This window comes from Colius striatus, chromosome 9 (genome assembly GCF_028858725.1).
Source record: "Colius striatus isolate bColStr4 chromosome 9, bColStr4.1.hap1, whole genome shotgun sequence".
Taxonomy (NCBI): Eukaryota; Metazoa; Chordata; class Aves; order Coliiformes; family Coliidae; genus Colius; species Colius striatus.
In genome coordinates, this window is record NC_084767.1 from 34,298,434 (window position 1) to 34,325,343 (window position 26,910).

General features: G+C 41.1%; 2 protein-coding genes across 5 annotated transcripts; both read left to right on the top strand.

Annotated features, from left to right (window-relative positions):
• The first annotated feature begins 485 nt into the window (after window positions 1-485).
• On the top strand, window positions 486-13,973 carry CASP10 (caspase 10). Of its 3 annotated transcripts, none has more exons than XM_062001983.1 (10): window positions 486-765; window positions 3,032-3,371; window positions 3,491-3,590; window positions 4,164-4,299; window positions 5,555-5,643; window positions 6,524-6,560; window positions 7,666-7,754; window positions 10,405-10,516; window positions 11,250-11,754; window positions 12,246-13,973. In XM_062001983.1, the coding sequence occupies exons 2-10, from the start codon at window positions 3,058-3,060 to the stop codon at window positions 12,406-12,408; spliced, it is 1,545 nt and encodes a 514-aa protein (XP_061857967.1). In that variant the 5' UTR covers window positions 486-765; window positions 3,032-3,057; the 3' UTR covers window positions 12,409-13,973. The 3 variants fall into 3 exon arrangements, with proteins under 3 accessions (XP_061857967.1, XP_061857968.1, XP_061857969.1); XM_062001984.1 differs by lacking the exon at window positions 486-765 and adding an exon at window positions 2,386-2,405; XM_062001985.1 differs by lacking the exon at window positions 486-765 and adding an exon at window positions 2,683-2,700.
• A 92-nt stretch (window positions 13,974-14,065) lies between these two features.
• On the top strand, window positions 14,066-26,196 carry LOC104555644 (caspase-8). 2 transcript variants are annotated; one of them, XM_062001993.1, is made up of 9 exons: window positions 14,066-15,255; window positions 15,646-15,717; window positions 18,069-18,398; window positions 18,628-18,733; window positions 19,594-19,732; window positions 21,178-21,266; window positions 22,401-22,512; window positions 23,143-23,632; window positions 24,953-26,196. In XM_062001993.1, exons 3-9 carry the CDS (start codon window positions 18,088-18,090, stop codon window positions 25,101-25,103), a joined length of 1,398 nt encoding a protein of 465 aa, XP_061857977.1. In that variant the 5' UTR covers window positions 14,066-15,255; window positions 15,646-15,717; window positions 18,069-18,087; the 3' UTR covers window positions 25,104-26,196. The 2 variants fall into 2 exon arrangements, with proteins under 2 accessions (XP_061857977.1, XP_010197451.1); XM_010199149.2 differs by lacking the exon at window positions 15,646-15,717.
• Window positions 26,197-26,910: the final 714 nt, after the last annotated feature.

Consider the following 26,910-nt stretch of genomic DNA (forward strand, 5'->3'; position numbering starts at 1 on the left):
TGTTTTGCACCAGACTTTCTCAGCCACCTTCATGCTGAAAGCCCCTAGAAGCCTACACTGGGCAGAGTCTGGTCATCTTCCTCCTGCTCCCCTTACTGCAGCAGGGCCATGCCGCATAGGACCTGCACTGACGTCCTTTCCCATCACGCACAACTGTGAAGCTTCTTGTCAGTGAAAAATCTGCTACAGGTGTTTGGGACTTTTTTTTTTGTTCTTCTTCTCTGTGTAGCCTGCTTTAAAACGCCCCGACAGCAAAGGCGAAAAACGTTACTGGTCACTCCTTGCATGACGTCCTGAATGCGGTGCCCGTTGCTTTTCCCCGAATACCTAGCGACGCTACAGGGCCGCGGCATCGGGGGGCAGGTCTCCGTGCCCTGCAGCCGGGGGCTGGGATGGCCCCGACCCTGCCAGAGGAACAGGGCGGTCCCGCGGGGTGCCACCGCCCTTCCTGGCGGCCCGCCCTCCCACTAGTGTCGCTTCCCACGGACGCGCCCTCACCCCATTCTCCCCCACCGTCTTGGCCCCGCTCTGGGCCGGGGCTGCTGCCTTCCGCCTGCACGGCCCTGGGCCGGCGGCGCGGCGCTTCCTGTCTTCGGCCGGGCGCGAAGCTGCGCGCGCCGCCGCTGGGCGCCCGCCGCTGTCGTGACACAGCACTTCGGCACGCGCCACAGCTCGCGGCTGCGCAGGAAACAAAGCGGGAGGCGCTGAGCGCCGCCCTCGGAGTCGCTGCCGAGAGAGGGGACGCACTCGCGGGTCACGTACGAGGTACGAAAGTGGAGACCGAAGCGGACACAGAACGGAGAAAGGCGTTAGTTCACTCGTCCGAAGCCAAAATCCCGCGTCTTTCTTTCCTGTGTTGGGCAGCTGCCTCCGGGCTGCCCGCGGGGCCGGAACGAAAGGCTCCGCTTGCTGAGGGACTGTGGGCTGAGTCTTGGTTTTCCCTTGTGCTCCGTGGTTTCCCGTTATTATTGAATCTTTTAGTCTGACAGTGTTCCAATCAATTATAATTTAAAGGAAAAAAAACAGTAATTTTATAATCTTAATTGCTTATTTTATGTGAGTGACCTCTCTAAGGGTGTATCACAAAACAGAGAGACGCCGGGTCACCACTTTTGTGGCCTGCTGATGCCCTGCTATCTCCGGCTATAAACAGCAGTGTAAGCCTTGGCAAGCCTAGGGAGCAGGTAGGGCCTGGGTCTCGTGGGTGTTAGTGCTGGGTGTTCGCCTTGTCTACTGGAATAGAGCTGGTTTGCTCGTTTTCCTTCTTTCCTTTAGGACTCTGTTCTTTATCATCGTATTTTATAAATGTTCTTTAAAATGTATGAAGTGGGAGACAGCTCAACAAACACAGCAGTAAACTGTGCAGTGTTTCCTTTTGTTGTAGTGCTGGGAGAGAGGACCAGCCCAGCCTGACCTGAATTTGGGGGGGTTGGGGAGCAAGAGAGGTTACAGCCAGTCAGTAAATGCAGCACGTGTTGAGAGGTCTTGAGGGTATACCACTGAATGTGTATACCTGGTGTACACACAACTTGTCCCTGTTATCTTAAAAGAATGACTTTTTGAAACTCAATTAGTTGAAATAAGTTGCTCTAAATTTTGAAATGTCATAATTCAGTTTGAGCCTGGATTATGTGGGATTGTTAGTTTAGGCACGAACCAATTGAACCTAAGTTGTCCTGCTGAATGTAGTTGATTAAAGCATCCAGATAGGATTTTAAAGTAGCTTTTATCTAAATTAATTGAAAGTCTGATTTACTGTGAAGTAATTTCTGTATGTACGTGAGATCTGAACCTTTTTGATAGCAGCTTAAGTAGTAGAGTAGGTGTCACAACACATGGGATTTCATATGAGGAGAGGAGCAATATGAAGAACAATTATTGAGCTGTGGGAGAAGAAGTTTGAAAAAAGGAAAAACCAATTGGACCTTTTGGGTTTTTTTTACACAGACTCTGACAGGAGTGACAGAATACGATTCGGGATTCCTGAGTTCTGTCAAACCTTGTTTCCTAATTGGGCATCTTGACTTGGAGATTATATTTTGTATCTGCCACTGAACACAAAAATGCAACAGCCTCTTCTCTGTGCCCTGACATCGTGTGATGTCCTCTGAGGTTTATCTGCTGAGCTGTCATCCCAGATGTTTCAAAGGCTTCAGATTTAGAAATTCTGTCCCTATTCTGCTTTGCTGATTTTTTTTTTTCTTGTGCTCCCTCATGTAGAAAGCTTTGCTGCTTTAAAAACTGCTGTAAAAATGAAATTGAAGACCTATCCACCGTTTTGGGCAGAGGACACTGAAGCACTCTTTAACCTATATAACATTCTACAGGCAGAAAATAACTGCTTAGGCCACATGGAAGAAATTTGTGTAGTGGAAGGGTGATTACTCTCTATTAAATAAACTCCAGTAAGTTGCTTGTACAGAGCTTATTTAGACCAAGCACTGAGCGTTATTAGACTTTAACTAACGTTTGCTTATAAAGGAGGCTTTAGGGTTTTCCTGTGCAAAATGTGAAAGTCTGGTAGTAAGATATGGCAGGATGTGGATGGATATTGTACAGCTTCAGCTTGAGTTCCAGACTCATAACAGCAGAACACCTCCCTGCTACAGCCAGAGAAGAATGAGCCTTTGGACTGTTGATCAAGAAATGTGTGTGAGCCAGTCTGCTTTCTCCACTGAGAGTTGTAATAAGTTGCTGCAGGTACTTTTCTCACCTACAAACAATGGAGAGAAGCAAAGATCTGAATGTGGAAGATATTTGAAAGAAACAAGAACTTAGGGACCTCTTGAAGTCATCTAGCTCAACTTTCTGCACAGAGCAGGGCTAACTTCAAGTTTAGACTGGGCTATTCAGAGCTACTGACAAATCTAGTCTTTGTTTGGAGAAGGAAGTAAGTTTCCATTTTATTTAAAAGGAAACTCCTCTTCTGCCAAGAATTCAGGGCTTCCAAACAGCTATTGGATTAAATCTTATTGCAAGGATTGTTGTATCAAAGATTCAAGTGTTGCTAGCATTTACTTTCTACTTTCAGGCAGAGAGACTGTTGATTCCAGCAACATGGAGAATGAAGACAGCTTGAGGTTCCGCCAGCAGCTTCTGCTCATTGACGAAAATCTGATGGCTGAAGATGTAGCAGCTTTAAAATTTCTCTGTACTGACTTACTTCCCTTCAGAAAACTAGAGAGTGTGAAGTCGGCAGTGGACATCTTTCAGCTTCTCATGGCTGAAGAATATCTGAATGAAGAAGATACTTTCCTACTAGCTGAACTGTTATACAGAATTAAATGTCACTCCTTGCTCAAGAAGCTTGGTTATACCAAGGAGAAAGTGCAAGAATGTCTGCACAAGAAGGGAAGAGTGTCTTTGTACAGGTAAGCTTGCAGTTCTCTCCATTACTGCCATCTGTGCCATACTGCTTCCCTTTCTGTTTTAAATTTCTTTTAGTTTCTACTCTGTCTTCTGCCTTTATCTCACTGGATCTCTGTTACAGGCAGATGCTGTATGAATTGTCAGAGAACATTACCAACGAGATGTTGAAGGATATTATATTCCTCCTGCAAAACCATCTTCCGAAGCGACACATAACTCTGGTATATGAGAGCCAAACTTGTACATGATGGGGAGGGAAGAAGGAGGGGTGGAAACAGGAGAAAAGTGTGAAAAATATTTGGCAGAATAGGGCATAATCTGTAGTCAGGTTAGTTGGCATTTATAAGGTCAGCAAAGAGGAAGCTGTTGACAGGTAACTGAAATTTGGTGCTTTGTGCCGAGGTCAATCACTGATAGTCCTCAGTCTTGTATTAGATCATAAAAAGCTGATAGATACAAGTCTTCGCCCTTTTTGAGCCAGATTAAAAGGATATTTGTGTTCATGTGTCATTGTTACCATTTCACAGTAATAAAGCCCCCTGGGAGCCAGGGAGTCATTAATATAATTTGGGTGAATCTGTTTAAACAAGACCATACCAAATAGTAACTCAAACAGTAGCTGTCCATAGAGCAACATTTCCACATCCTACAATGATGTAAAATTGACTGTTTGGACATTGTTGTTAGGAAAGAAAGCAGATAATAATGTGATTCTTTGAGGCAGACAGAGCTGAGGCAAGTTTTGGTTTCTAGGGAACAACAACTGTATTTTACTCTCTCCTTTTGGCTGTCAGTCTGCTCTGGAATTGCTGATTTTACTGGAAAAACAGAGCCTTTTAACTGGAGACAATGTACAGATGCTGGAGGAAGTCTGTATGACAGTTTCACCTGATCTCCTGGAAATAATAAACTGCTACAAAAGGGCAAAAGGTGAGCGCTTTGGAGTCAAGGAGTAGGTTTGCTAAATGCAGGAAGCAGTAGAAAGATCTAACCCTCCAGGTACACTGTTGGAAGAAGAGCTAGAGTTGAGATTGCTCATCTTCTCACACAAATTTAGCATAACAGTCCCTAGCTTGCATTACTTCCTAGCTGAAATCCAGTAGGGACATGCTGGAATATCTGAGACCACACGGAGGAGTCCAGCACACACAAAACAGGTGGGAAAAATGAAAGTCTATTTATGGTTGTGTCACAAAATCATTAAGGTTGGAAAAGACTTTTAGGATCATCAGGTCCAGCCACTAACCTCTCACTGCCAGGCCCATCACTAAACTAAACCAATATCCCCTCAGAGCACCTCATCTATGCACTTTTTGAATATCTCTGGGATTGGTGACTCCACCACCTCCCTGGGCAGCCCATTCCAATGCTCAATAACCCTGTCAGTGATAAAGTTCTTCCTTATGTCTAATCTAGACCTCCCCTGGCATAACTTGAGCCTATTTCGTTGTGTCCCATGGAGAGAAGAAATTGACCCTCACCTCACTACAGCTCCCCTTTAGGTAGTTGTAGAGAGTGATCGCATCTCCTCTCAGCCTCCTCTTTTGCAGGCTAAACATCCCCAGCTCCCTGAACTGCTCCTCATCAGACTTGTTCTCTAGACCCTTCACCAGCTTCATCGCCTGTCTCTGGACATGCTCCAGCACCTGTATGTCCTCCTTGTAGTGAGAGGCCCAGAACTGTCACACTTCTCCATTTCCCCATGAATAGTACTGAGATGACGATGACTGCCCTGTAAAAGGCACTGTGATTTATGAATGTACAATACAACAAGGCAGTTGCCTGCTAATAAGGTGGTGAGACAAACTGTGTGTGTTTCTGATACATTTATTATTACTAAATGTATCATTCACATTATCCAGAGTTAACTGCAGTTTGTAATTTTCCTTCATTTAATATCCTGTGACATGAATGTAAGCATACTGGGGAAAAGGTTCTATTTCCATTTATTTAAGCACTGGGAAACAAATTCTGGGAGTTACAAAGCTGTGTCTACCCAGTGCAAGGGCACTCAGTCTTTCAAGAGTTCCATTCCCCCATGCTTTTTGAGTGTGTTCTAAAAGTTGCATTCTGATTGAATAGTTCTCTCAGTAAGTACAGATACATGTTTGCCTAACATGCAAATTCATACTGGTTTCACTAGAAGACACTCAACTTCTCTCCTTTTGTCCCTCTCTGCTGTTAGTGTCTCTGCCTCAGCAGGAGAACCTTCTGCAAGTCAAGGAATCTTCACCGTCTCGCACTGGAGACAAACAAGTATTCACTTTCCCACAGGTACACTGGAGTACATACTGCCAGCTTGGGTTTGAGTGGTTTGGGGGGTTGAGGTTTTTTCTTGCCTTTTTTTTTTGAATCCGTACTGGCTGTGAGATTTTTTGCTGCATCTTCTTTCTTGGTTTAGGAAGGGAACATGTATACAATATCAAATAGTGGAAGATGAAAATACTACTATTGATCATGTGCAATTAGGAAAAAAAATAATGTTATTAAGAGAGTGAAGTGAGAGAAAAAGCTAGAAAGATGCCTTCTAGGGAATAGGGCAGTCACTCGGTGCTGATTTTTTAAGTTTTGGCTGATCAACACTAAACTGTTTCTAAAGGCCAACACCCTAGTTGGTGAAGAGTTCAGAATTGTTGCTACTAAAGGAAGTGGTCCCATTTAGTCAATATACCAGTCTTTGATCAGTTAAACCCCTCCATTGTGATGAATCAGACTGGGAAACATCAGAACTGTAACTGATCTCTTTTTTTGGGGGGAAGAGGAAAGGAAGGGAGTTTTAACCAAGTTCTGAATGAGGAAAACCGGAGTTCTTTCCAAGGATACTCCCTTAGAAGTGAAGTTCTCATGGACAGGAGCTGAGGAAAATGAACTATTTAGTATAAGAAGGGTTTGCATCAATGCTGCTTTGAGCTATATTTACTTTACATTTGTAGAGGGTTTGGGGAAGTCTTCATGCATGGCACCTGGCACAGTAAGAAAATTAATGTAGTTTTATTAAGAAATGATAGATTTAAAAGAATTTTTTAAAAATACTAAGAGACTATTTCCATTATCCTATTATCACATTTGATTTTTCTTTAAAATAATGGAAGTTTATACACTTACTATATATAATAATGATTTGTAATGTGTTATTCCCCCACTCAAAAAATAGGAGACCTTGATGGAGTCTGTTGGTTCTAATATCAATGGTAAGGATTTCTGAAAATATGTTTGGGTTTTATTACTTTTATATTTAATGTTGCACTCCTTTACTTTCTCTGGGAAATTTCAAGCATTTGGTTTAATGCAACAAACTTATCTTGCTGTCTTCTTGGAAGGGCCTTTTGCTTTGTGCACAAATAGATTTGAAGAATTTCTGATTTTATATAAAGAGGCAAGAGAAAAATGGCAAATCCTGTGTACATTGTCAGTCGTTTACTAGAAACAAATATGCTTTCTGGGATGTGAAGTACGAGCTGGTCTGATTAGAAGTAAAAAGATTATTTCTTTCCTGAAAAAAAAAAAAATCTGTTAAAATATCCCTGGGAGCACAAGAGAATGGGACACTGTGACTGTTTATAAAACTGAGATGTAAACTTTTTGGGTACAGGAATTTACTTCTGACTTCTTCTGCAGTGTAAATAGTCTTGTTGAATAGTCTGGAAGCATCGTGTGGTAGAGATGGATGCTTTGAGTGCATTACATAGTGTATGTTTTGTACAAAAGGAGACAAGCATTTTAGGATATTCAGAAGGAGAAGTAAATAAATAACAGTGGGTAATTTGGATCAATCTTTGACTCCACATCAAATTGGCCAGTTGGAAAGTACACCAGTACAACATCTGTCAGCTCTTTTCCACTTTCAAGCTGTGTTGATGCAGCCTTGCTCTGAGTGTTGGTCTGAGAGTTCTTATCAGTGATTCAGGAACAAAACAAAAACCAATCTGTAGTGGGAACTTCAGTAATAACATCGCAGATCATTTTTACAGTAGAGTTTATTTCTAAGCTGATTTCCAAATGAAAAATTCAGTTGAATGCCTCAGGTAAATCTGTCCTTGTGCTGTGAATATATTTGTTACACAATACCAATACAAATAGAAACCTTTCCTTTGTCACAAATGCAACAAAAGTAACTGGAGATATGTTCAGAATAGATCCTTTGAACATTACAATGCTATCTTATATAGCGGAATTATTCCTTTCAGTAAAACAGTACTTCAGATACAAAAAGTCCTGTATCGTAGCTAAACTTTTTGCTATTCCAATATTGAATTTCTCTTCATAAATATCTAAGTTGTTTTTTTTTTTCCCTAGATAACAAAGCAGCTAATCTTACACATGGCTTCTCTGAAGTTAACCTGGAGCTTCCTAGAGAATTCAGCAATGTAGAAAGTAAATCCAAGGTTTGAGACAATCTCTTAAATCCTTCTTTCTGAGTACCTGGGTATGTAAGGTCTTCATCCCTGTAATGCCACTTACCACATGCAAGGACCTGTGATCTGTCTGTATGTCTCGTGAAGTTTTTTGAGTTGTCTCATCCACTGGAATGTTTCAGAGAATATTTTAACTTTGAAGACCAGAAACTTGCTAAGATTGAACGGGATAGTAGAGGCAAAACAGGCATAATACCTTCGACGTTATTCACACATCAGTGCATCTGCTTATCTTCCTGATACAGACAAAATGTCTGGTGTTTTCCCAAGTTACGCATTTTGAGATGGCAGGAGAATGCACAAGACATGGAGACAAACAGCTTCACAGTTCTGTCTCTGGATTTTGGTTAGAAAAAGCTTCAGGACATCTTGAAATTTCAAGCAATAAGGGGTCCCATGTAAAGACCTTGTGAGAAAGGTAGAGGAAGGCAAGAGTTTTCATTGAGCAGGCATGTAATAGTCTTCCTCAATAAACCAGACGTCTTGGTAGAGGAGAAGTGATCCCTTTTGTGAAATCCCTTCTTAGAACTCTCATGCTCACTCTTTAACCTTGTAGAGCAATGCAACCACTGAATTTTCCCTCTGGCTTTTTCCTTCTGATGAGCATGGTTATTGAGGGAGCAAGTTGCTGCATTAATTTATAGCTATTTAATTTCTTGAAGTTCTGTGCTATAACATTTTTTTCGTTACTTGATGTTCAGATTGCTGGAGTCCCTCAGATTGCTGGGTCTTCAGAACCCGTGTGGGCATGTTCCTTTGTGACCTAATCTAGGTGGACCTACTTCTGCAGGGGGGTTGGACTAGATGATCTCTAAAGGTCCCTTCCAACCCCTACCATTCTGTGATTCTGTCATGGTTTAGGCCCATCAGGGAACAAAGGCCACGATTAGCCTCGAGTACCGAAGAGGCTGAGAATTGCTCAGGGGCTGGGAGAGCTTAATTGCCGCTTAAGGTTCAGGACAAAACAGACCAGGCTACTCGGTTTGGGGAAGAAAACAAAAAAAAACCCCAATTTAATGCAACATCAACTAAAACATACCCCCAAAAACCCAAAACATGACCAAAATGAAACAACAGAGTAATACATCAATGAAGAGTCCAGCCAGCCTTTTTAAGAACACCTTCTTGCCACACCTCCCCTCTTCTCGGGCTCAGAGCCCTGATCCTGAAGTTTTTACCTTGTCCCCCCCTGAACGGTCGGGGGGGCAGGCAGTGGGGGTTTCAGTTAGTCTGTTCCCGATAGCTTCTGCCGTTTGTCCCTCCTCAGGACAGGTGGACTCTGCACCCATCCTCCCTGCGAGTCCGTGGGGTAACTCACAAGCATGGCAGACCTGCACGGGCTGCTCTGACGCGCACTTATTCCAAAGGCTGCAGCTCATCTCTGCCTCTCGTGTGGGGCTGCTCTGCGGCGTGCAGGCTCTCCAGCATGGCCTGGGCCATGGCCCCTCCCCACACAGTCCCTCTCCCGTCCGGGCTCACTCACATGGAGCTGCTGGTAACTCTCGGTCCTGCCACGGATCTCCATAGGTTTCAGGGGCACAGCTGCATTCTCGCCACGGCTTGCAGAGGAGTCTCTGGTCTATTGCTTCTCCTTCCTTCCTCCTTCTCTGGCTGAAGGGTCCCAGTGGTCGCCTCCATCTTGTATCACTCTTACACCTCCCACCTCGCATTCCAAATTCCCGTCCCCTAAATAGTGCTGGCAGAGGCGCCAGATTGGCCCAGCCGGGCCGGAGGTGGGTGTGAACCCAGGAGCCGGGGGAGAGTCCAAAAACTCTTTACCGGGTCTTCACTGCAACCCGCTCCCCTTGTTACTAAGCCAAAAGCTGCTCCTTGCTAAACCAGAACAGATTCTGTGAAAAGTACTTCTTGCTACTGTTGAGAGCTTGGTATGCTGTCTTCATTTTCTTCTACTAAAATGCTCAAAAGCAGATGTTTGTTGCTCTCTCTAGTGAGCAAAAAGGAACTGGAGCAGTAGGAGCTTTTTATTTCAGCCCAAGACTGGACTTGAAGAGATGGTACTTGAAGTTTTGGTGATTATTTTTGAATGTTCTTTCTTAAAAGTGGGAGGTAACTTTTAAAGGCTTCACCAAGCTAGTAGTGTGGCAGGTTTATGTGCTTCTGAGATTTCTCTTCTGCTTATATCTCTTTCAAGTGGATCAGTGTGAACCACCTGCTCTAGATATTCATTACTACGCTAAAAAAAAAAACCCAACTCAGATGTCTAACATCCCATAGTTTCACTGTGAACTCAATGCCATCTGAACTTATTGTCCTGACATTGGAAATTCTTGAGGACTTCTATCCCCATCACCAATTTGAATTGGTGAATTTTCTGAATTGCAGAATTTGGCTGCTGAGTCTTCCCTTTTGCTTACAGACAACCAATTCAGCTGCTGAACCTTTCCTCTACAGTTTGATAGTATGGTGGTGACAGCATTGCTTGAGGCTTCACCCATGTCTTTTCACATAAGGAGGCACCATTGAGTTTGAGCTTTTCAAAAGTAAGCCACAGCCTTAGGTGACTAATTTTTGGATGCCAATTTGAGACATGTTAAGAAAATATGAGTAATGTGAATAGATTCTTTCAGACAGTAAGCTTTTTTTCCCCTGTCTTCTACAGAATATGACAAGCTACAAAATGGATGGACCACACCGAGGATTTTGTCTAATTATTAATAATGTTAAGTTTGATAAGTCACTTCAGGAGAGGAAGGGTTCTTGCAAAGATGCTGGTAAGTTACTGAAGTGAAATTTCTGGAAGATTAGTCTCCCTCTTTCCCCATGTGATTTGTCTAGTGTTGCTATATGTTTTATTGTCTATATTTTGGTTAATATTCTTAAATAATAAAATGTTTTATATGAGTTAAATTGGCATTTGTGTATCCTAGGGGAAGGAAGAGTTATGGAATGAGTAACCAATCAGTTTCTGATGCAATTGGATCATTCTTGAATCATTTTAAGAATCTCTTTTAAGTGAATCTTTATAATAAAGGACTAAAATGGAACTAAACCATCATTCTGCATAATATAATGCAAAATTACTTAATCCAGCAATGCTTTGCATACTTCTTATTTTATGCTGTTCATTCTATTTCTCTCTTGTGTATGAAACTCCAATAGTTGCTATTGATCTATCCAATAGCAACTGGAAAATAATGATATGAGGAAGATGTAATCTGAAACTCAGGAGATTCCTCATATTTTCAGCTGTCATTTGTTAGCTCACTTAGTGTGTCGTTATATGTTGTAGAATGTCATTGCATTTTCTGAAACTTGTCTAGAAAAAAACAGGTGCTCTGTGTCTGAGCTGATGCCATCTTTTTTCTATTCCAACCTTTAGTTGATACTAGTGTAAGGACGAAGTGTCAGGGTGTAAAGCCTTTCCCTGTTCAGATTAACTTGCATGGTGACTTCATAAAATGCTTTTCTACTGCCTTAGTTTTTTCTTTCATCTTGTAATTACAGGAGAACTGGAGCGAGTATTCACGTGGCTTGGTCTGGATGTGAAGACTTACACGGACCTGACATCTCAGCAGATTAAAGCTCTCATGCAAACTTGGAAGCGTTTGCAGGATCACAAAGACAGGGACTGTTTTATATGCTGTATTCTATCTCACGGAGAGTCGGGAGCGATTTATGGGAAAGATGAGGAGCTTGTATCAATCCGCATGATCATGTCGCACTTCACTGCCAAACAATGTCCACAGCTGGCTGATAAACCCAAGCTCTTCTTTATCCAAGCATGCCAGGGTAAAGAAATACAGTGTCCTGTCTATGTTGAAGCTGATGCACGAATTCCTGACTTGCCTTGCATGCAACAGAACATTTCTCCTTCTGAAAGTATTCCTGAGGAGGCTGATTTCCTCCTTGGCATGGCCACAATTGACGGATATGTCTCTTTCCGGCACGTTCAACAAGGTGCTTGGTATATTCAGGCCCTGTGCAGCAAACTACAGTTACTGGTACCAAGGTAAATATTTTGCTTAGCTCTTCCATGAAAAAATGGGAGGAACTTTTTTTTTTCTCCAAAGGCAAATTCATGTAGGACTACTAACCCCTGTTCTGAGGTGGACAAAATTAATTAAATTGATGATTATTAGCCTATGATGAGTTTATACTAACACTGCTAATACCATAGAGTTAATCTAGGGAATGTAAAGTTTATTATAAAAAAGCTCTCAAAACCTCCTATCTATATTCTTTAGGGCAGAGCCCTGAAGTGTGCATTTTGGTAAAAATATTTTCTTTTTTTTTCTTTGTTGGATCAAACAAGGCAGACTCGGGAAAAGTCTTTTGTTTTTAAAATGTCTGAAATGAGAACAAAAGAGTAATTTTGGGGAAAAGGATGTGGTTTTCTTTATTGTGTTTTCTATGTTTATGCTGTATCTTCTTAGGTGTTAAGTGGAGTACCATCTGCTCATTAATAAGCCCTTCTCTACATTTTTGCTCTCCTGGTTGTAGGGGTGAAGATATTTTGTCAATTCTTACAGAAGTTAATGAAGATGTGGGCAGACGTGTGGACCGCTTGGGGACAAAGAAGCAGATGCCCCAGCCAGCATATACCTTAAGAAGAAAATTTATATTCCCAATACCTAGAGACCCTCCTCCTTCACAGCAATATTGAGGCTTCTACAATATGTCTTTTTATCAGCACGTCTCATTTAACGCAGTTCACCACACTACCTGTTTTAAGGCAGTTTAACTAGAATCCTGAGGAACTGTTAGTTTCAAGGCAAGGCCTTATACATTTTTGCCAAACAAACTGTGAAACTGGAAGAGACACAATTAAAGTAGTGCATGTGCCAGGTACTTATATCATCTATTATTCAGAGTTACGAGAGTTGGGAGAAGCATGCCTCTATCACGTTAAACAATTTTGTACTTGCACAGACTGCAGATTTTAAAGTGTTTTTCATACAGCATAGGGGCTGCATGTAGCCTTCCATATCTAAACCAGTTTTGTTAATGGTCTGATTTAGGCTCATCATGCTTTATTTTGCAGGCTAACAATTCTAAATACCATCTCTAAATCCACTAATTATACTGTTGAAAATCCACTAATTATTTTCTGTTGGAAAAGACAAAGGTGGGAATGAGGAGGAGAAAGCTTAAAAACCAAGTGGAAAAGGATTCCTTCCATCTCCGATTTAAATAATATTTAACTTATTGGAGAACCAGTCAACTATTGAAATCAGAAGTTTGTTCCACAAGGCAGACTGATACCATCTAATGGCTAACGTCAGCCTCACATACAGTGAGTTCTTTCCGGAACTGAGTAACTTCTGGGACGTTGCTTCACTTCTGGGAAGAAAAGTTAGGGTAGAGGATTTGCATGTTGTGAAATGTGGCATTCAGAAGAGTATCTGTATAGGTTTATCAGATTTATTAACTTTGTTAAGCATTACATTTTCTGATAATAATTTTTTGTTCTATGAGCTAAAATGCAGCCATATGAGAAACAAGGATCATTGTTGATAGAGCTTCTACAGAGCATTTTGTGAGTTAACCGAAATAACATAATGTGGCTTTGTTAAGAGCATTTACTATGGAGCCTATGTCTTTTCCTGTTTGTTACTGCATTAAATCCAAACTTCTTTTTAAGTCTTGGTGAGATAAAACTTACATACTGGGGTAAGGCTTATCATTGTATCTGACTGGCCCCTGCATGAATCAGGGGGATTTTAACTGCCTCAGGGTTGAAGCTGAAGTGAAACTTATAAGGTTACTTCTGCAAAACGCTGTATTGTGTTTTGTTACGTGTGATTGTTACATATAATTACTAGCCATAAGTTAGGGTGAAGACCTGAAAGAGTACTGTCTAGTGTGTTTTTAGCTTGCACTATCCAGGATTTTAAGGGAGAGAGGTTTGCATCATATGGAGCATTGAAATGCAGCCAGTTTGCTGAAACGTATTGGTCACTTTTTGACACGATGAACTGGTATTTGTGGGTTGCATCAGATTTTTAGTCTTCTCAGTTACTATAGCTTCCATACTTGTGGCACAAGTCACAAGCATGCCACAGAAAGAAAATGATGTGGATGCTAGTAGAATATATAACATATTGTGATAGAATCATGAAGTTTCTGGCTTTCAGTTACTCTTCAGACTTGGTACAGTGTTTTGTATGTTTAGGTATCAGTTGAATTTTTATCAGTACAGAGTAAACACTGACAACAATTTTGACCTTGTTTTGTGGGATCTTGTTTTCATTTTTGAGTTTGGTAGACAGAGAACAACATCATGTAGACTTTGGCCTGGATAATCTGCAGTTAAATCAAAGGTAAGGGCAGGAGAGTCTTAGCTGACTTCTGTCTTGAGTTCCCTGGGGAGAGGGATCCACACTCGTAAAATTTTTATGGAACACTGTGGTAAAGTGTCTCTCGCTCATAATAAGGTTTGTTCAAACACATTATTTACACTACTGTTCAGAACAGTGTGAATATTTTGCATGTGTGTGTTGAGGATTGTGTTTACATGGGTGCACACTGTAATCCTTAGGTATGTGCAGTGGTGCTCTGTCAGCACAAGGCCAAAGGCAAGGTAGGCTTAACATTATAACCACAGCTGCCATTCTACAAGGGTGTTGGATGTTTTTGTGTGATCTTCTGGCTATGTTTTGTAAGATGGCAGTGTGAAAATCTTGTGGGGATGTTTTTCACTCTGCTGTCCACGCTGTACACCTTCAGTGTAACTCTAGTAATACAGATTTGTGCCAGAAAGAAAACACCTTAAAACAAACAAAATTGGCCGATTTCTGTTGAGGCTTCCTGATGGCATACACAAGCATATGCACATGTGGTGTCCACCTACAGAATTAAAGAAGGATAGTGAATTGACCTAATTTAGACAGATTTAAGTGAAACTAGTGTAAAAAGACTCTTCCGTTGGGAAAGTTGGTTTCTTGGGAAGATCATGATCTCAATTGTCACTGAGACAATTCTAGAGGAAGCCAGAGGGACAAAACCAGGGTGCAGGAAAGCTGAGGGAAATTATAGAGAGACTGTATGTTTAACAAAAGGAAGGAACATTTTGGGTAAGGATGAGAGGAAGAAATAAGTGAAACAGTAAAGACAAAGAGGAAGAACTGTGCCAAGAGGGCTGGCCCTTCAAACTGGTGCATGATGGGAGAAGCCTCTAGCTGGAAAGAACCAACCTGGGCTCCGTCTTATCTGAAAGTATTTTTCACATAGTGCTGATGACTGCATGCTTCCTCTTTCAAACTGCAACTGAAGTCTCAATTCAGTTAATACTCAGAAGACCTGGTGCAAAGAGAGAGTCACTGAGGAAGACCTGAAGATAGAAACAGTTTGAAACTGAAGATCAAATAGTGCTTGTGGTGTCCCTCTGTGCTGCTCCCAGCCTTTGGATAAAAGGACAACTCGTGCCAGTGAAATAGGTCAGACACGTTTTCTGAACTGTTGCTAGCGTGTGCCTTTTGGAAGGAATTTTTATGCCTCATCGTATCAAAGGGTATGTTCTAATTTTGAGTTTCTAAAGGTAGAAGGGTTGAAATCAATGAATGATTGTTTTATTTGCAAACTTTTAACAGTTTTCATCTCTCCTAACTCTCTCTGTTCATAATGCTGACCTCACAAGCTTCAGAGAGTCTGGTAGCTTATCTGATTGCTTATCATATATTTCCTGTTGCAAGGAAGATACTGGTGACCAGCAGATCATACTGGGGTCCTTACCATTGAAGACAGAGTTCTATACTTCAAAAAGGGTGAAAATGCCCAAAGTTAATTATTGCTTGAATTCTCTTGTAAATAATTTCAAAGGAATGTTTAGCCTTTCAGTTCCCTGTATTCACTGAGTACTGCTATGGAATTTGGTGCTGATAGTTGGCTTTTTTTAATTTAGGCAAAAATCTTCTGTGAAAGTGGATTTAAAAATAGACTACAGTGAGTTAGAGAGGGCCTTCAGAGAAAGGAGGTAAGCTGTGGAGGATCTGGTGGCACAGCTGGAGAGTGGGATGGAGATACTTTTAAATGGGAAGATATAATCGATTCCCTCACTGTCTTTTAATTAGGATTCATGTATGGGAGCAAATTTATGCAGCTGTGCCGTATGCTAGTCTTGCTACGCAGCTTACCATGTTCCCTTAAAACAAAAGTAAAACCTGGTTACTTCTGTGACTTGTTTACCAGTTTTTCTTGTGAGCACTGTAGTAATTGATTTCCTAAAACTGGAACCATGATAGGTGGAGTCAGGAACTGCTGCATTGTGACCACGGCTTGTTACTTTTTTTCCCCAAGTCATGTGACAGTATAGACCATAGTACAAAAAGCAATACTTTCTCTGTAACTTCAGGGACTATGGCTGCCTCACTTTTTTCAGAGTTGTTCCAGCATAGTTGTTTTCCTGTCTGTCCTCCAATGTAAGTGAGTTAAAAAGAAAAAAATCGGTAAAATGAGAGAAAAGACAGAAGCAGTTAAACTCTGTTCTGCTGTGCTCCCTGTATTTACAGACAGGTTTAAATATGATGCATCAGTGGCACATCTGTTTTAATTACAATAATTTTGTGGGTTTGAAACTTGGAATGCTTAAGAAATAAAAATAAAAATTACTAGAAATATTTACTTTTATAAGCTCGTGCCTTGTATTGTAAACAAATGCATGATTTATGTGAGAAGATAACTTCATAACTACCTATCACAAAACTATTATCTTTCCTGTGTAGATAAAAAAAAAATACATAATCAGATCCGAGATCATTGAGTTGTGAGGTTAAGCACGTGTGATTTATTCAGATACTAGTGGTTTTGTGGTGATATGGGCTGAGTGGTACAGATTCTACTCTGTTTAAAAGTTCTGTTTGGGTGAATTTAAAGAAAACATTATTTGGGGGCAGAGCATGAATTGTATATGCAGTATCACAGCACATGTTTTGCTGTTTTATCAGTTTTTTCCAGAGAGAGGTTTAAGATTCAGTTTTCATTCCCTCTTGCTAGCGAACAATGCTGCCCAAGGGTATGCCACAGAAATCTGTGTTGCTGTAGAGTGGTCCTTGGACCAGTCAGGGATACAACTCTGCTTGCTTGGGTTTTTTTTTTTTAATGTACAGCGGTACTGATTCAAGGTAGCTGGGCTGCCTTAGAGTTATTAGCCCTGATATTGAAACATTTACAGTAGTAGTAACATGAGGTGCTGAGGGACGTGGTTTAGTGATGGGTTTAGCAGTGTGACGTTAGTCGTTGGACTTGATCTTAAGGATCTTTTCCAACTGAAATGATTCTGTGATTGTCTAATATTCTGGTATTGTGAGAGTAGGAAGTTTTGATTTGCTTTTGACAACTTTTCTGTTTCCCAGAGACTTTAATTGGACAAGAGACCTCTGCTGAATGCATTTCTATACTGTTTTTCTTTAGAGATTCCTAGGTCTCTTAGATCTGAGGCAGAGAGAATAAAGTGGCAAATGGTTCTTTTCTCAGAGAGCCAGTGGAGGCAGGTCTTCTGAGTGTCAGGATGAGATAGCTGGAAAGCTTGTACTTGGTATTTTCTAACTTTCTCTCATGCTAAAATGTTTGATCCATAAGCCAAGTTTAATATTTCTGAAGCTGATGGAGGAAGTAGTGGAGAAGGGAAGTGGTATTGATGCTCACTGAAACAGAACTGATTTGACAAGAATTCTCCTGGCCTTTTTCAAAAGATTTCATGTGATCTGTATTTGATTTTGTATTACAAATTGATTGAGAGCTGGGAACTCAGTTTTACTTGATGTAGATTAATTCAAAACAGGAAGAATTGCTTTGACTAATCTGACCAGGGTCAGAAGCAGCATATAAAGAAAGGAGAAGCCAATAGCTTAGAAGAGTTATACCCATGTGGACTTTTCTCTTTTTTATGATGTGTAAAACCTGTTTTATGGTGTAAAACCTGGCAGTCTCATTCAAGATATAGTCTGTACTTCAGACTGGAAAGTGGGTCTTGCTCCCAAATGGGATAAAACCTCAGAAAACATGCAAATCAAACCCTAACCAAACAAGTGGCATCCTGCCAGGATTGTACATACTGCATGTTGCTGTCTACACACACCATAGCAAGAAAAATCTGTGACTTTCTCTGCCAATTTTGCTTAGTAGAGAGTTTTTCGTATTCCTTGTTAAGAGAACCAGAAGAGCTGAGCATCAAAGCTGTGATAGCAAGACAACCTCTCTCTGCTGAAGCAGTTTTGATTGCATGTATTTATTTTGGGCCATTCTACATGATGTGGTACCTTTTATAATCACATTGTTGCACTGCTGTCACTGACAAACAAAAAAACCACTTCTTTTTGTGTTTAGATCCAAATCCTGATGTAAAATGTGTACAGACTTCCACAAACTACTTTTTGACATTTCTGAGGCTTTGGTCACAGATGAACTGGAGGCTCTGAAGTTCCTCAGCCTGGAGCACATCCCCATGAGGAAACTGGAAGCTATCCAGGAGCCCCAGGCCTTCTTCGAAGTGCTGCAGGAGAAAGACTTGATTGAGGTGGGAAACTTGTCCTTCCTAAAGGAGCTGCTCTACTGCATCTATCGGATTGACCTCCTAGAAGCCCAGCTGGGTTCCAGCAAGGAGGAGATGGAGAGTGAGCTTCAGATCCCAGGCAGGGCAAAGGTGTCAGCCTACAGGTAAGCACAGAAGTAGTAAGCCTTTTTATGAAAATGTACAACAGTTCTGTTGTGTACTGTCTTGTTTTCTGTCTGTGCTGTTGTCTTACGAATATCCCATTACAGCTGTATTTATTACAGTCTGACTACTTGCCATTGTGAATGTCACATTTTGCAATTCAAATGTCTAATTGTAGTATTTACTCCTCATAACTTTCCTAATTAGTCTTTCTCTAATTCTTATTGCCAGGCAACTGCTATATGGAATTGCAGAGGACTTGAACCCAGAAGATGTCAAGAAAGTGAAGTTCTTCCTCCAAAAACAAATACCAAAGAACAAGCTGCAGGATAATGCTGTATGCCAAGTAGTTTTCATAACTTTCTTGCAAGGCTAGTTCAGAGTCTACTAGTTCTTTTAAGAAGGGAGGAAAGAGAATGCGCTTACTAAAATCTGTTGTTGAAAGAACTGCAATGCTAGCTGATAGCTGCTGTGTGAAAGACTGGATCCTTTTTTGCCTTGTACCTTTTCTCTGCCTTTTTTGGTCTCCTGTTACTCCACCTACTGTCTTTCTAATCTTTTCTTGCAAAACCTCTCATGCTCCTCCTTTCATCTTTGCTCAATATTTATAAGACATTTTACATACATCCTGTATCTAGGAAGAGTGATGTTTGCTGGATGAAAAACGATGTTTTGGAGACAGAAAATCAATTTCTGATGTGAGTTCAGCCACAAGTATTTGTGTGTCATTGGGTACATTTTCTTCTTTATTGTAATTTGGGGTAACAGCATTAACTCCCCCACAAAAGTATTAAGAAGTTCAATGAACTAGTTTAATACTTGTAAATAATGAGGAGTGCCATGGTATCATCCATAGCAGTGCCTTGAGCTGCTGAAACCAAGCAGCATAACTGCCATAGGCAGTTTCTAATGATCCTATCTTAACCTTAGTCATGTTTCTTCAGTTGCATTCCATCCTGACCCTTGTTCTAATGAGGTTTGGAGGAAAAAGATTGGTCTTTAGCTTGTCAGTCTCTGCAAATGATCTACATGGACCTGCTTCTGCAGGGGGGTTGGACTAGATGATCTCTAAAGGTTCCTTCCAACCCCTACAATTCTATGATTCTATGTTGTTCTTTGCTCTGTCCAGAAGTGCCTAATACTGCACTTATTGAAGCTCACTGTATGAGTTTGGGTTATGTACTTTTGTTTTACCAGTCGATGTTGAAGATCTTACTGGAAATGGAAAGAAATGGGATAATTAAAGAAGATAACCTGACAATGCTGAGAGATATATTAAAGGAATTTAGAGCTGACCTAAAGAAAAAAATAGATACCTATGAAGGAAAAAGAAAAGGTAAATTATTTAGTCTGCCGTTTAAGAGTAGAGCTGGTTTTTGGGGCGATTTTTGGAGGATCCATCCTTGGCATCCTAGGAATGCAGAGGTAACAGACTTTACAGTATCATAGGACAGGCAGAGGAGCTGTGGTTTCTGCAGTTTTCTGTTACTTCATAATCCCATCATACTTTCTTGTAGCTGTCCTTGAAATATGTTCGGTGCCTTGTAAATGATCAGCTTGTCCCTCCTCTTTGCCTTAAATGGAAGTTTTCTCTTCAGGAAACAGTGCAGTGCTGGTTTTGGACCAGCATATCTTCTCAGTCACTGAAAGTGACTAAAAGTGACAGTTGCTTTGGGTAAACTTGTATTGTGACATAGTTAGCTTTGTTTTCTGTTAGCCAGGCTGTTTGCTCTTAGTCCAAGGAAAAGCCCCTAGAGACCAGGTACTTGGCTAAAGTGTAACCATTAGCTTTCTGTACCAGATGTGAAATTTGAAAGACTTCAATATATTTGGGCTTTTGCAGCTGAGGTGGTGACTTCTGACACCTCAGCTGGGCCTTACCTTTGGGAAACAGGATGTGTCAACCAACAACCACTGAGACTGATTAAAATTTCCCAGAACCATTTTTACTCATGGTGTGTATTTCCTTGGACACATCTATAGAGTAGCCCATGCAGTTCTCTGCAGAGATACCAGCTACTTTGCCCAACATGTCTTTGTGCTGCCGACGTGGGCTTGTGTCTCTAAAAAAGCAGAAGAAAACTGTCAATGGTGGCTAGCATAAGCAAGCCCCGTGTCAGGGAAATGGCCTTTTAGTAGTACTGTTATCATTTTGTCCCTCTTGATAAGTAGAAAAAGAGCATGTCTGAACTTGTTGCCCTGACAATTACATTCTATTTAAACACATGTGTGTAATTTGTAAAAGGAGTACATACTATAATTTATTTCCTTGGCTAGAGTCATGGGCTTGATGATTTCTTCACTTATTTCAAGCAGTTCTATTCAAAGGAATGTTTAGTTACTTTGAGGAGAGATCTTCCATTATGCTGATATTCTACATCCTTGATGTTGTAAACAGTAAAGTTTTCTGGCCTCAGGAGTAAATGAGCTAGCTGTAGCATACCACGGTACAAAGATGGATCTCCTATGTCACGTATTCCATAGTAGAGATACTAGTGAATGGCTTGCCTGGGATGACTACACACATTCAACCTTTTATTATCTGGATCTTGCTACCAGTAAAAGAGCTGAAAAACAATGGAGCACAGCTCTGCACAGCTTTAATAACCAGCAGTCTTGTGGAACTGGAACCTTGTGTGGTCCAGCTATACAGAATAATTGTGTCTCAGTGATGTGGAAACTGCATCGCCCCTTGTATTGACTTTTAGAGTATTGAAATACGTACAGTGGAATATTTGTCTTTTGGGTCCTGAAGTGTTCTGTTTATCTTCTTCATCTTAGAAAATGATTCTGAGGAAAACCTCCCATATCCATTTCCTGTGTCTGTGCATCCAGAAGGACAAGGAGTAGAGGGGAAGACACAACACCTGGTGAGAAAGGCCTCAAGATAACTTTCAAAGTATTTCTCCAGCTTCTGGATGGGGGAGTATAAATTCTTCAGACTAAGCAAGTGGAAGAGCTGCAAGACAGGCCTTGTTCTTTTGTGAATACGTGGCTGTCAGCAACCTTCTAGGCAAGAAATTAAGGATTAGCTGTTGTGTGAAGAAAACCAATATTAACAGTAATGGAGACTGGAATATTAAACACCTGTCCAGGATATTCCTGGACAGATGGAAAGAGAACAACAGAATCTGCTAACTCACTAGAAACCCACGGGGACTTTCAGAGGGAATGGTAGTATTGTAGGAGTTTCCATATGGGTCTTCTCCTGCCAAGTCATGAGGTCCAGACTAGACCCTCTCTCTTTTTAAACTCCTGAGAGAAGTCTAGGTGCAGCTGGATCATATCTTAGCCCTCGACTCTAAGGAAGAGTTCAGACTCTGGGTTCCAGCACAGAGTCATTTTATCACAGCTCAGCTGGACACCCTTTTATAAGAGTGGTGTTGAACTAAGAAATCTGTGGGTAATTATTATACCCTTACATTTTAAATTCTCCTCCTGTCTTCTGATGGTGTGTTCCACTAGTAATAGTCTGGAGTCATCTTGTTTCTTTCTGTGTCTCCAGAAAGTCACCAGTATTTTGTTACTTTAAGTATCTTGTCTGCTCTTGGGTATCATCAGTATTGTCAGTCTTCTGTTAACTTCAGGCAGGACGATTTCCTCCTCCTTCTTATGAGAATTCCCTTGAAGTAGCAAGTATCAATTCATTCTTATTTTGCACAATTAATTATAATATTTTACAATCAAGTTACTTTAATTCTGAAGAGGTAGATTACAGGAACTTTTCCTCTGCATGTGCAAATTTGTGTTTCTGAATACTCGCTTTCTCCCATGCCAAAATCATATCCCAACCACTGAGTCAGAGAGAGAACCAGAGATACAGTGAGACAAAGCAGATTCCTGCCCCCTGAAGCTAGTTGGTACTCTTAGACTTTTCCTTTCTTGTATCTTGGCCCTCATGGTGTTTTTTGCAGTTGGATATGAAGGACCAACAGTCTGTGTATGGCATGTTTATCTTTTGGATGCTTGACACTGCTTTCTTATTGATTTCTTTGTTTCTACAGATTGTGGGAACATATAAGATGAAAAATAACCCCCATGGTTACTGTCTGATTCTTAACAACTACGTTTTTAAAAATCCACCTGAAATCAGAGAAGGAACAGTGAAAGATGGAGGCAAGTACTTTTAAAATCCAATTACCGGTTTGTTTTTTTCCTCTGAGAATTCTCTGAAATAATTATCTAGTCTTTCCTATGAAGATGAATCATGTCCACTGAGTCTCTTTGCCTCCAGAGTAACTGGAATGACAGTCAATACAGAAACTAGAAATATGCCACTTCCAACAGTTTAGCTGATGGCTTAAAGAAGGAACCGTTTTCTGCTCTAGCTAAAAAGTGAATGAAAGTCTTATTCATTTAAAGTGTCAGAATTTGTCATTCTGACAAGAAGATACCTCTTCTTTAAATTGCCAAGTGTCATTCTTAGGCATCTGAGATTGCTATACAATGCACAGTTAAAGCTTGCTTTAACACAGTAAGCTTCACTAGTTTGTACCAATTCATCAGATAATCTGAAACCTGTTTTTGTTTTAGATAGTGTGGTGCTTAACCCAGCTGTGGTTAAAAAAAAAAAAAAAAGAAGACATTTGGGTTTTTTAATTAGACTTGGCAGGCTAAGAGTCAGTCAGGTGGGTTTATCGATGGGATCTGAACACTTGCTTGTATCTGTTCTACCACAGAGACACTGATGGCTGCAGCATCTTCCTTGTCACTGTTTAACAAGCACCTTTTGACTTTTTTTCCCAGAGGCTGTGAAGAGAGTCTTTAACTGGCTTCAGTTTGAGACAGTTGAGCACATGGATCTAGAAGCAGAGCAAATGTATGCAAAAGTTAAAGAATACAGCAAAAAAGATCACAGTAACATGGACTGTTTTGTATGCTTCATTCTTTCCCATGGTAAAAAAGACAAAATAATAGGTGTTGATGGTGAGTTTGTAAACATTAAAGATTTACTCTCCTTCTTCAGTGGATCTAATTGTCCTTCTCTCGCTGGCAAACCCAAGCTGTTTTTCATCCAGGCTTGCCAAGGCTCCGAAGGTCATCCATTTGTCACAATAAAAGAAGACTTTTCTGACCATCTTGAGAGGGATGCTACTCCTCTGGCTTCCATTCCTGATCAGGCTGATATTCTGGTTGGCATGGCTACAGTGGAAGACTATGAGTGCTACCGGTGTCCGAGCTCTGGCAGCATTTACATTCAGTGCCTCTGTGACAAGATGCAGTTGCTTTGCCCGATGTAAGTACTGTTTTTAATCCATGTACATGTGGGGTGTTGCAGACATACATACTTGGCATGCTATGCTGAAACTGATACTAGAGTTTTGCATTTGTATTGTATTATGCTATTCACCTGCAAGACAATGCAGAAAGTAATTTTTCTGGAATTGGGCGTTCTTCTACAGAAGAACTCAAGAAGAGTGTGGCCATCAGGTCAAGGGAGCTTCTTCTCCCCCTCTGCTCTGCACTGATGAGGCCTCATCTGGAGTCCTGTGTCCAGTTCTGGGCTCCTCAGCTCAAGAGAGAGAGTCCAGCTTCTGGAGAGAGTCCAGCGCAGGGCCACCAAGATGGTCAGGGGACTGGAACATCTTTCATATGAGGAAAGGCTGCGGGAACTGGGGCTGTTTAGTCTGGAGGAGATTGAGGGGAGATCTTATTAACATTTATAAATATCTAAAGGGTGGGTGTCAGAAGGTTGGGACATCCCTTTTTTCTATAGTAGCTAGCAACAGGACAAGGGGTAATGGGATGAAGCTGGAACACAAAAAGTTCCACTTAAATATAAGGAAAAACTATTTCACTGTTCAGGTGACGGAGCAGTGGCACAGGCTGCCTAGAGGGGTTGTGGAGTCTCCTTCCTTGGAGGTCTTCAAGACCCACCTGGACATGTTCCTATGTGAACCTGCTTCTGCAGGGGGGTTGGACTAGATGATCTCTAAAGGTCCCTTCCAACCCCTACCATTCTATGATTCTATGAACCAAAGTACAATGACTTCCTCTACTTTGCATGTGACAGAACCAGGGTTGTAATGCTGGAACATTACATAGAAACAAGTGTGTGTGTGTGTATGTACGATTTTTAAAATTATTTTTCTTCCAGTGACACCTGATGAGAGGTAAATTTGTTGAGTGATGACACAAACAAAAAACCCCAGTTATAGTTTTTCATTGATGCCTCCCTCCCATTCCCATCATACACTTGATTTAGAAAACAGATTTTCTCTTCAGACATCGCTTCCTCATGGTGTCCAGAAGAGGACTTGGAGAATTCATAGGTTTGGTGCTGCTTCATCTTAGTGCACGCTTCAGCCTATAACCAAAGCAGAAGACTGCCTTTGCTGCTGAAGTGATGTTACATGGAGCTTGCTTTTACTGTCCCCAGACACACTGAATTCTGTGGTTGTACAATGGAGTGTGCAATTCCATTGGCAGGCAGGGTGAGGGGGAGATACTAGCCTTCCCTGAGATACCATTTAATTGCAGCACACCTAGATCAGCTTATTGGTGTAGCTGCAAGTACCATGTGTTTCAACGTAAATTTTCTTCACTTTTGTTCAAGCCGCAAGGATCTCATCTCCATCCTGACAGAGGTGAATAAGGAAGTGGCAGGAAAAGTATTAAAAGGATGGACGCAGATGCCAAAGATAACATCGACCCTACGGAAGCAACTGATCTTGGAAACTCCACAGTGTCAGTCAACCGAAAAGTAGAAAAATAAGAACACACACAGTTATTAATCACATGCAGAAAGAGATTTTTGCAAGAGAAGTTATCTGGATCTGTGTAGTTAGCCCCAGTCCTTCAGGAGCCGTGCAGAAGCTGTGGAGTCTGTTCAGTCTGGTTTTCAAGTGAGGAAGCACTTCAAAGTAGTATGATTTTAATTTTAAGAGTTATTGGAAATGACAGTGAAAGTCCCCTTTCTGTCTGAGTTGTTTTAAATTCCTGAAATCAGAAGAAAAGAACAGATAGATTCAGGATACTAGATCCCTTCCCAGGGAGCATGTGTGAAATTGTAGCTGGTTTTCCCAGAGCTGGGACATTGGCTATTTCTGCAAGCTGTGTAATTTTTTTCATGGAAAATAACATCTCTCTCTAGGAGAACCAAAAGAAGATGGTTATGATAACACAAGTTGATTATTTTTGTTGGATACTTGGTTTGCTTTCTGTTATTAATTTACTTGGCTAAACAGCATTGCTGTTCAGGTTTTTTAATAGTAAAGGTTCTAATTGTCTTTTTTCTCAAAGTTCAGAGGGGACAGCCTGTTTGGAATACCTTTGTTTGCGGTGTGTTTCTCTTTAGGATGAGCTGACTGAGGGACAGTCAGTGTGACAAACACTGTTAACTTCAGCAGTTTTCATTTTGCTGCCTTTGAAGTACTCAGTGATAGCCACTGCGGGGTGGCATATTGATATCCCTTCATGAGCAGCTGCAGAGATGGCAGTGAAGAGCAAGTTGAAGTCCAGGACTTTCATGATAAGGACACCTGGTGCGAGTGAGGCTGTTCTTATCTTGCAACTTCAGCAACATATAAGTGGTGCATGGGAGCTGTGTAGGATTCTATATTATTTTTGAGTTTATAACAAGATAAAGGTCGGATTGAGACACTTTGTAGCTTCTGCTTTTTTTAGTTTGTACTTTTTGGCAATCCATGTCTAGCCATAAAGCAGGGACTCTATTCAACGCTGCTTGTGCCCCTGAAGGGAAATGTTTATTTTCTAATCACACACAATGTGTTGGCAGTTGTTTTGCTCCCCTTACCTTTTTTTACCTTCCAAATAAAGAGGAGAATGCTGTTTTTAGAATCACAGATCTGTTCACACGTTGGAAGCACTATGTAAACGAGAATGCTGTTTGTGGCAGAAGTTACCAGAAGGTGTTAGCGAGTATAACAGTGCCGTGGCTGACATTTGATTAACCATTTAGGAAATGTGGCTACAATTTATTTACACTTTCATAATATTTTCATAAATGACACCCTGATATGAAGTTGGTAGTTAGATCTGTAAATGTTATTTATGCTAAGGAAATAATAGCTGAAATGAAATAACTGCTTCCTCTGTGAGAAACTTGCTGGAAGGTGGCAGCTGCTCCAGTAGTTATCTTGTGCCTCTACAGCATTTCTGTTTTTTCATGTTTTTCTATATCAGGAGTTCAATACTTTCAGACCGAGGTATTTCAGATATTCTAGTCACATCCTGTCATGAAACCGGCATGGTATTTTGTTCTACCTTTTTAAAATCAGGCAACCTCCACAGCTGGCATTATTGCCTGCTGGTGAAGACCTACTACAAGGGAGAGAAAACCCTATCAAAATCCTGGGAAGGACTGCAGGAGGTAGCCCTGCTGGGAATTTGTGTGTGTGTCAGGCACTGATCAAGGAAGGAGAAAACATGCTTTCATTTTCCTGGTTCGAGCAAAGTCTGATCAGACCCGCCCGTGGCTGGGTGGCTGGTGCGTTCCCGCACGTATTTGTGGCCCTCCCACAGAACTGAGAGGCAAATCAGAAGTGGGATCTG

Bases quoted from the DNA above. Each gene is read 5' to 3' on its own strand.
- CASP10 (XM_062001983.1), top strand. From the start codon at position 3,058: ATGGAGAATGAAGACAGCTTGAGGTTCCGCCAGCAGCTTCTGCTCATT. The intron at 3,591-4,163 runs GTATATGAGAGC...TTTGGCTGTCAG, and splicing joins CGAAGCGACACATAACTCTG to TCTGCTCTGGAATTGCTGAT. The intron at 11,755-12,245 runs GTAAATATTTTG...TCCTGGTTGTAG, and splicing joins CTACAGTTACTGGTACCAAG to GGGTGAAGATATTTTGTCAA.
- LOC104555644 (XM_062001993.1), top strand. From the start codon at position 18,088: ATGTGTACAGACTTCCACAAACTACTTTTTGACATTTCTGAGGCTTTG. The intron at 19,733-21,177 runs GTAAATTATTTA...TCTTCATCTTAG, and splicing joins CTATGAAGGAAAAAGAAAAG to AAAATGATTCTGAGGAAAAC. The intron at 21,267-22,400 runs GTGAGAAAGGCC...TTGTTTCTACAG, and splicing joins AGGGGAAGACACAACACCTG to ATTGTGGGAACATATAAGAT.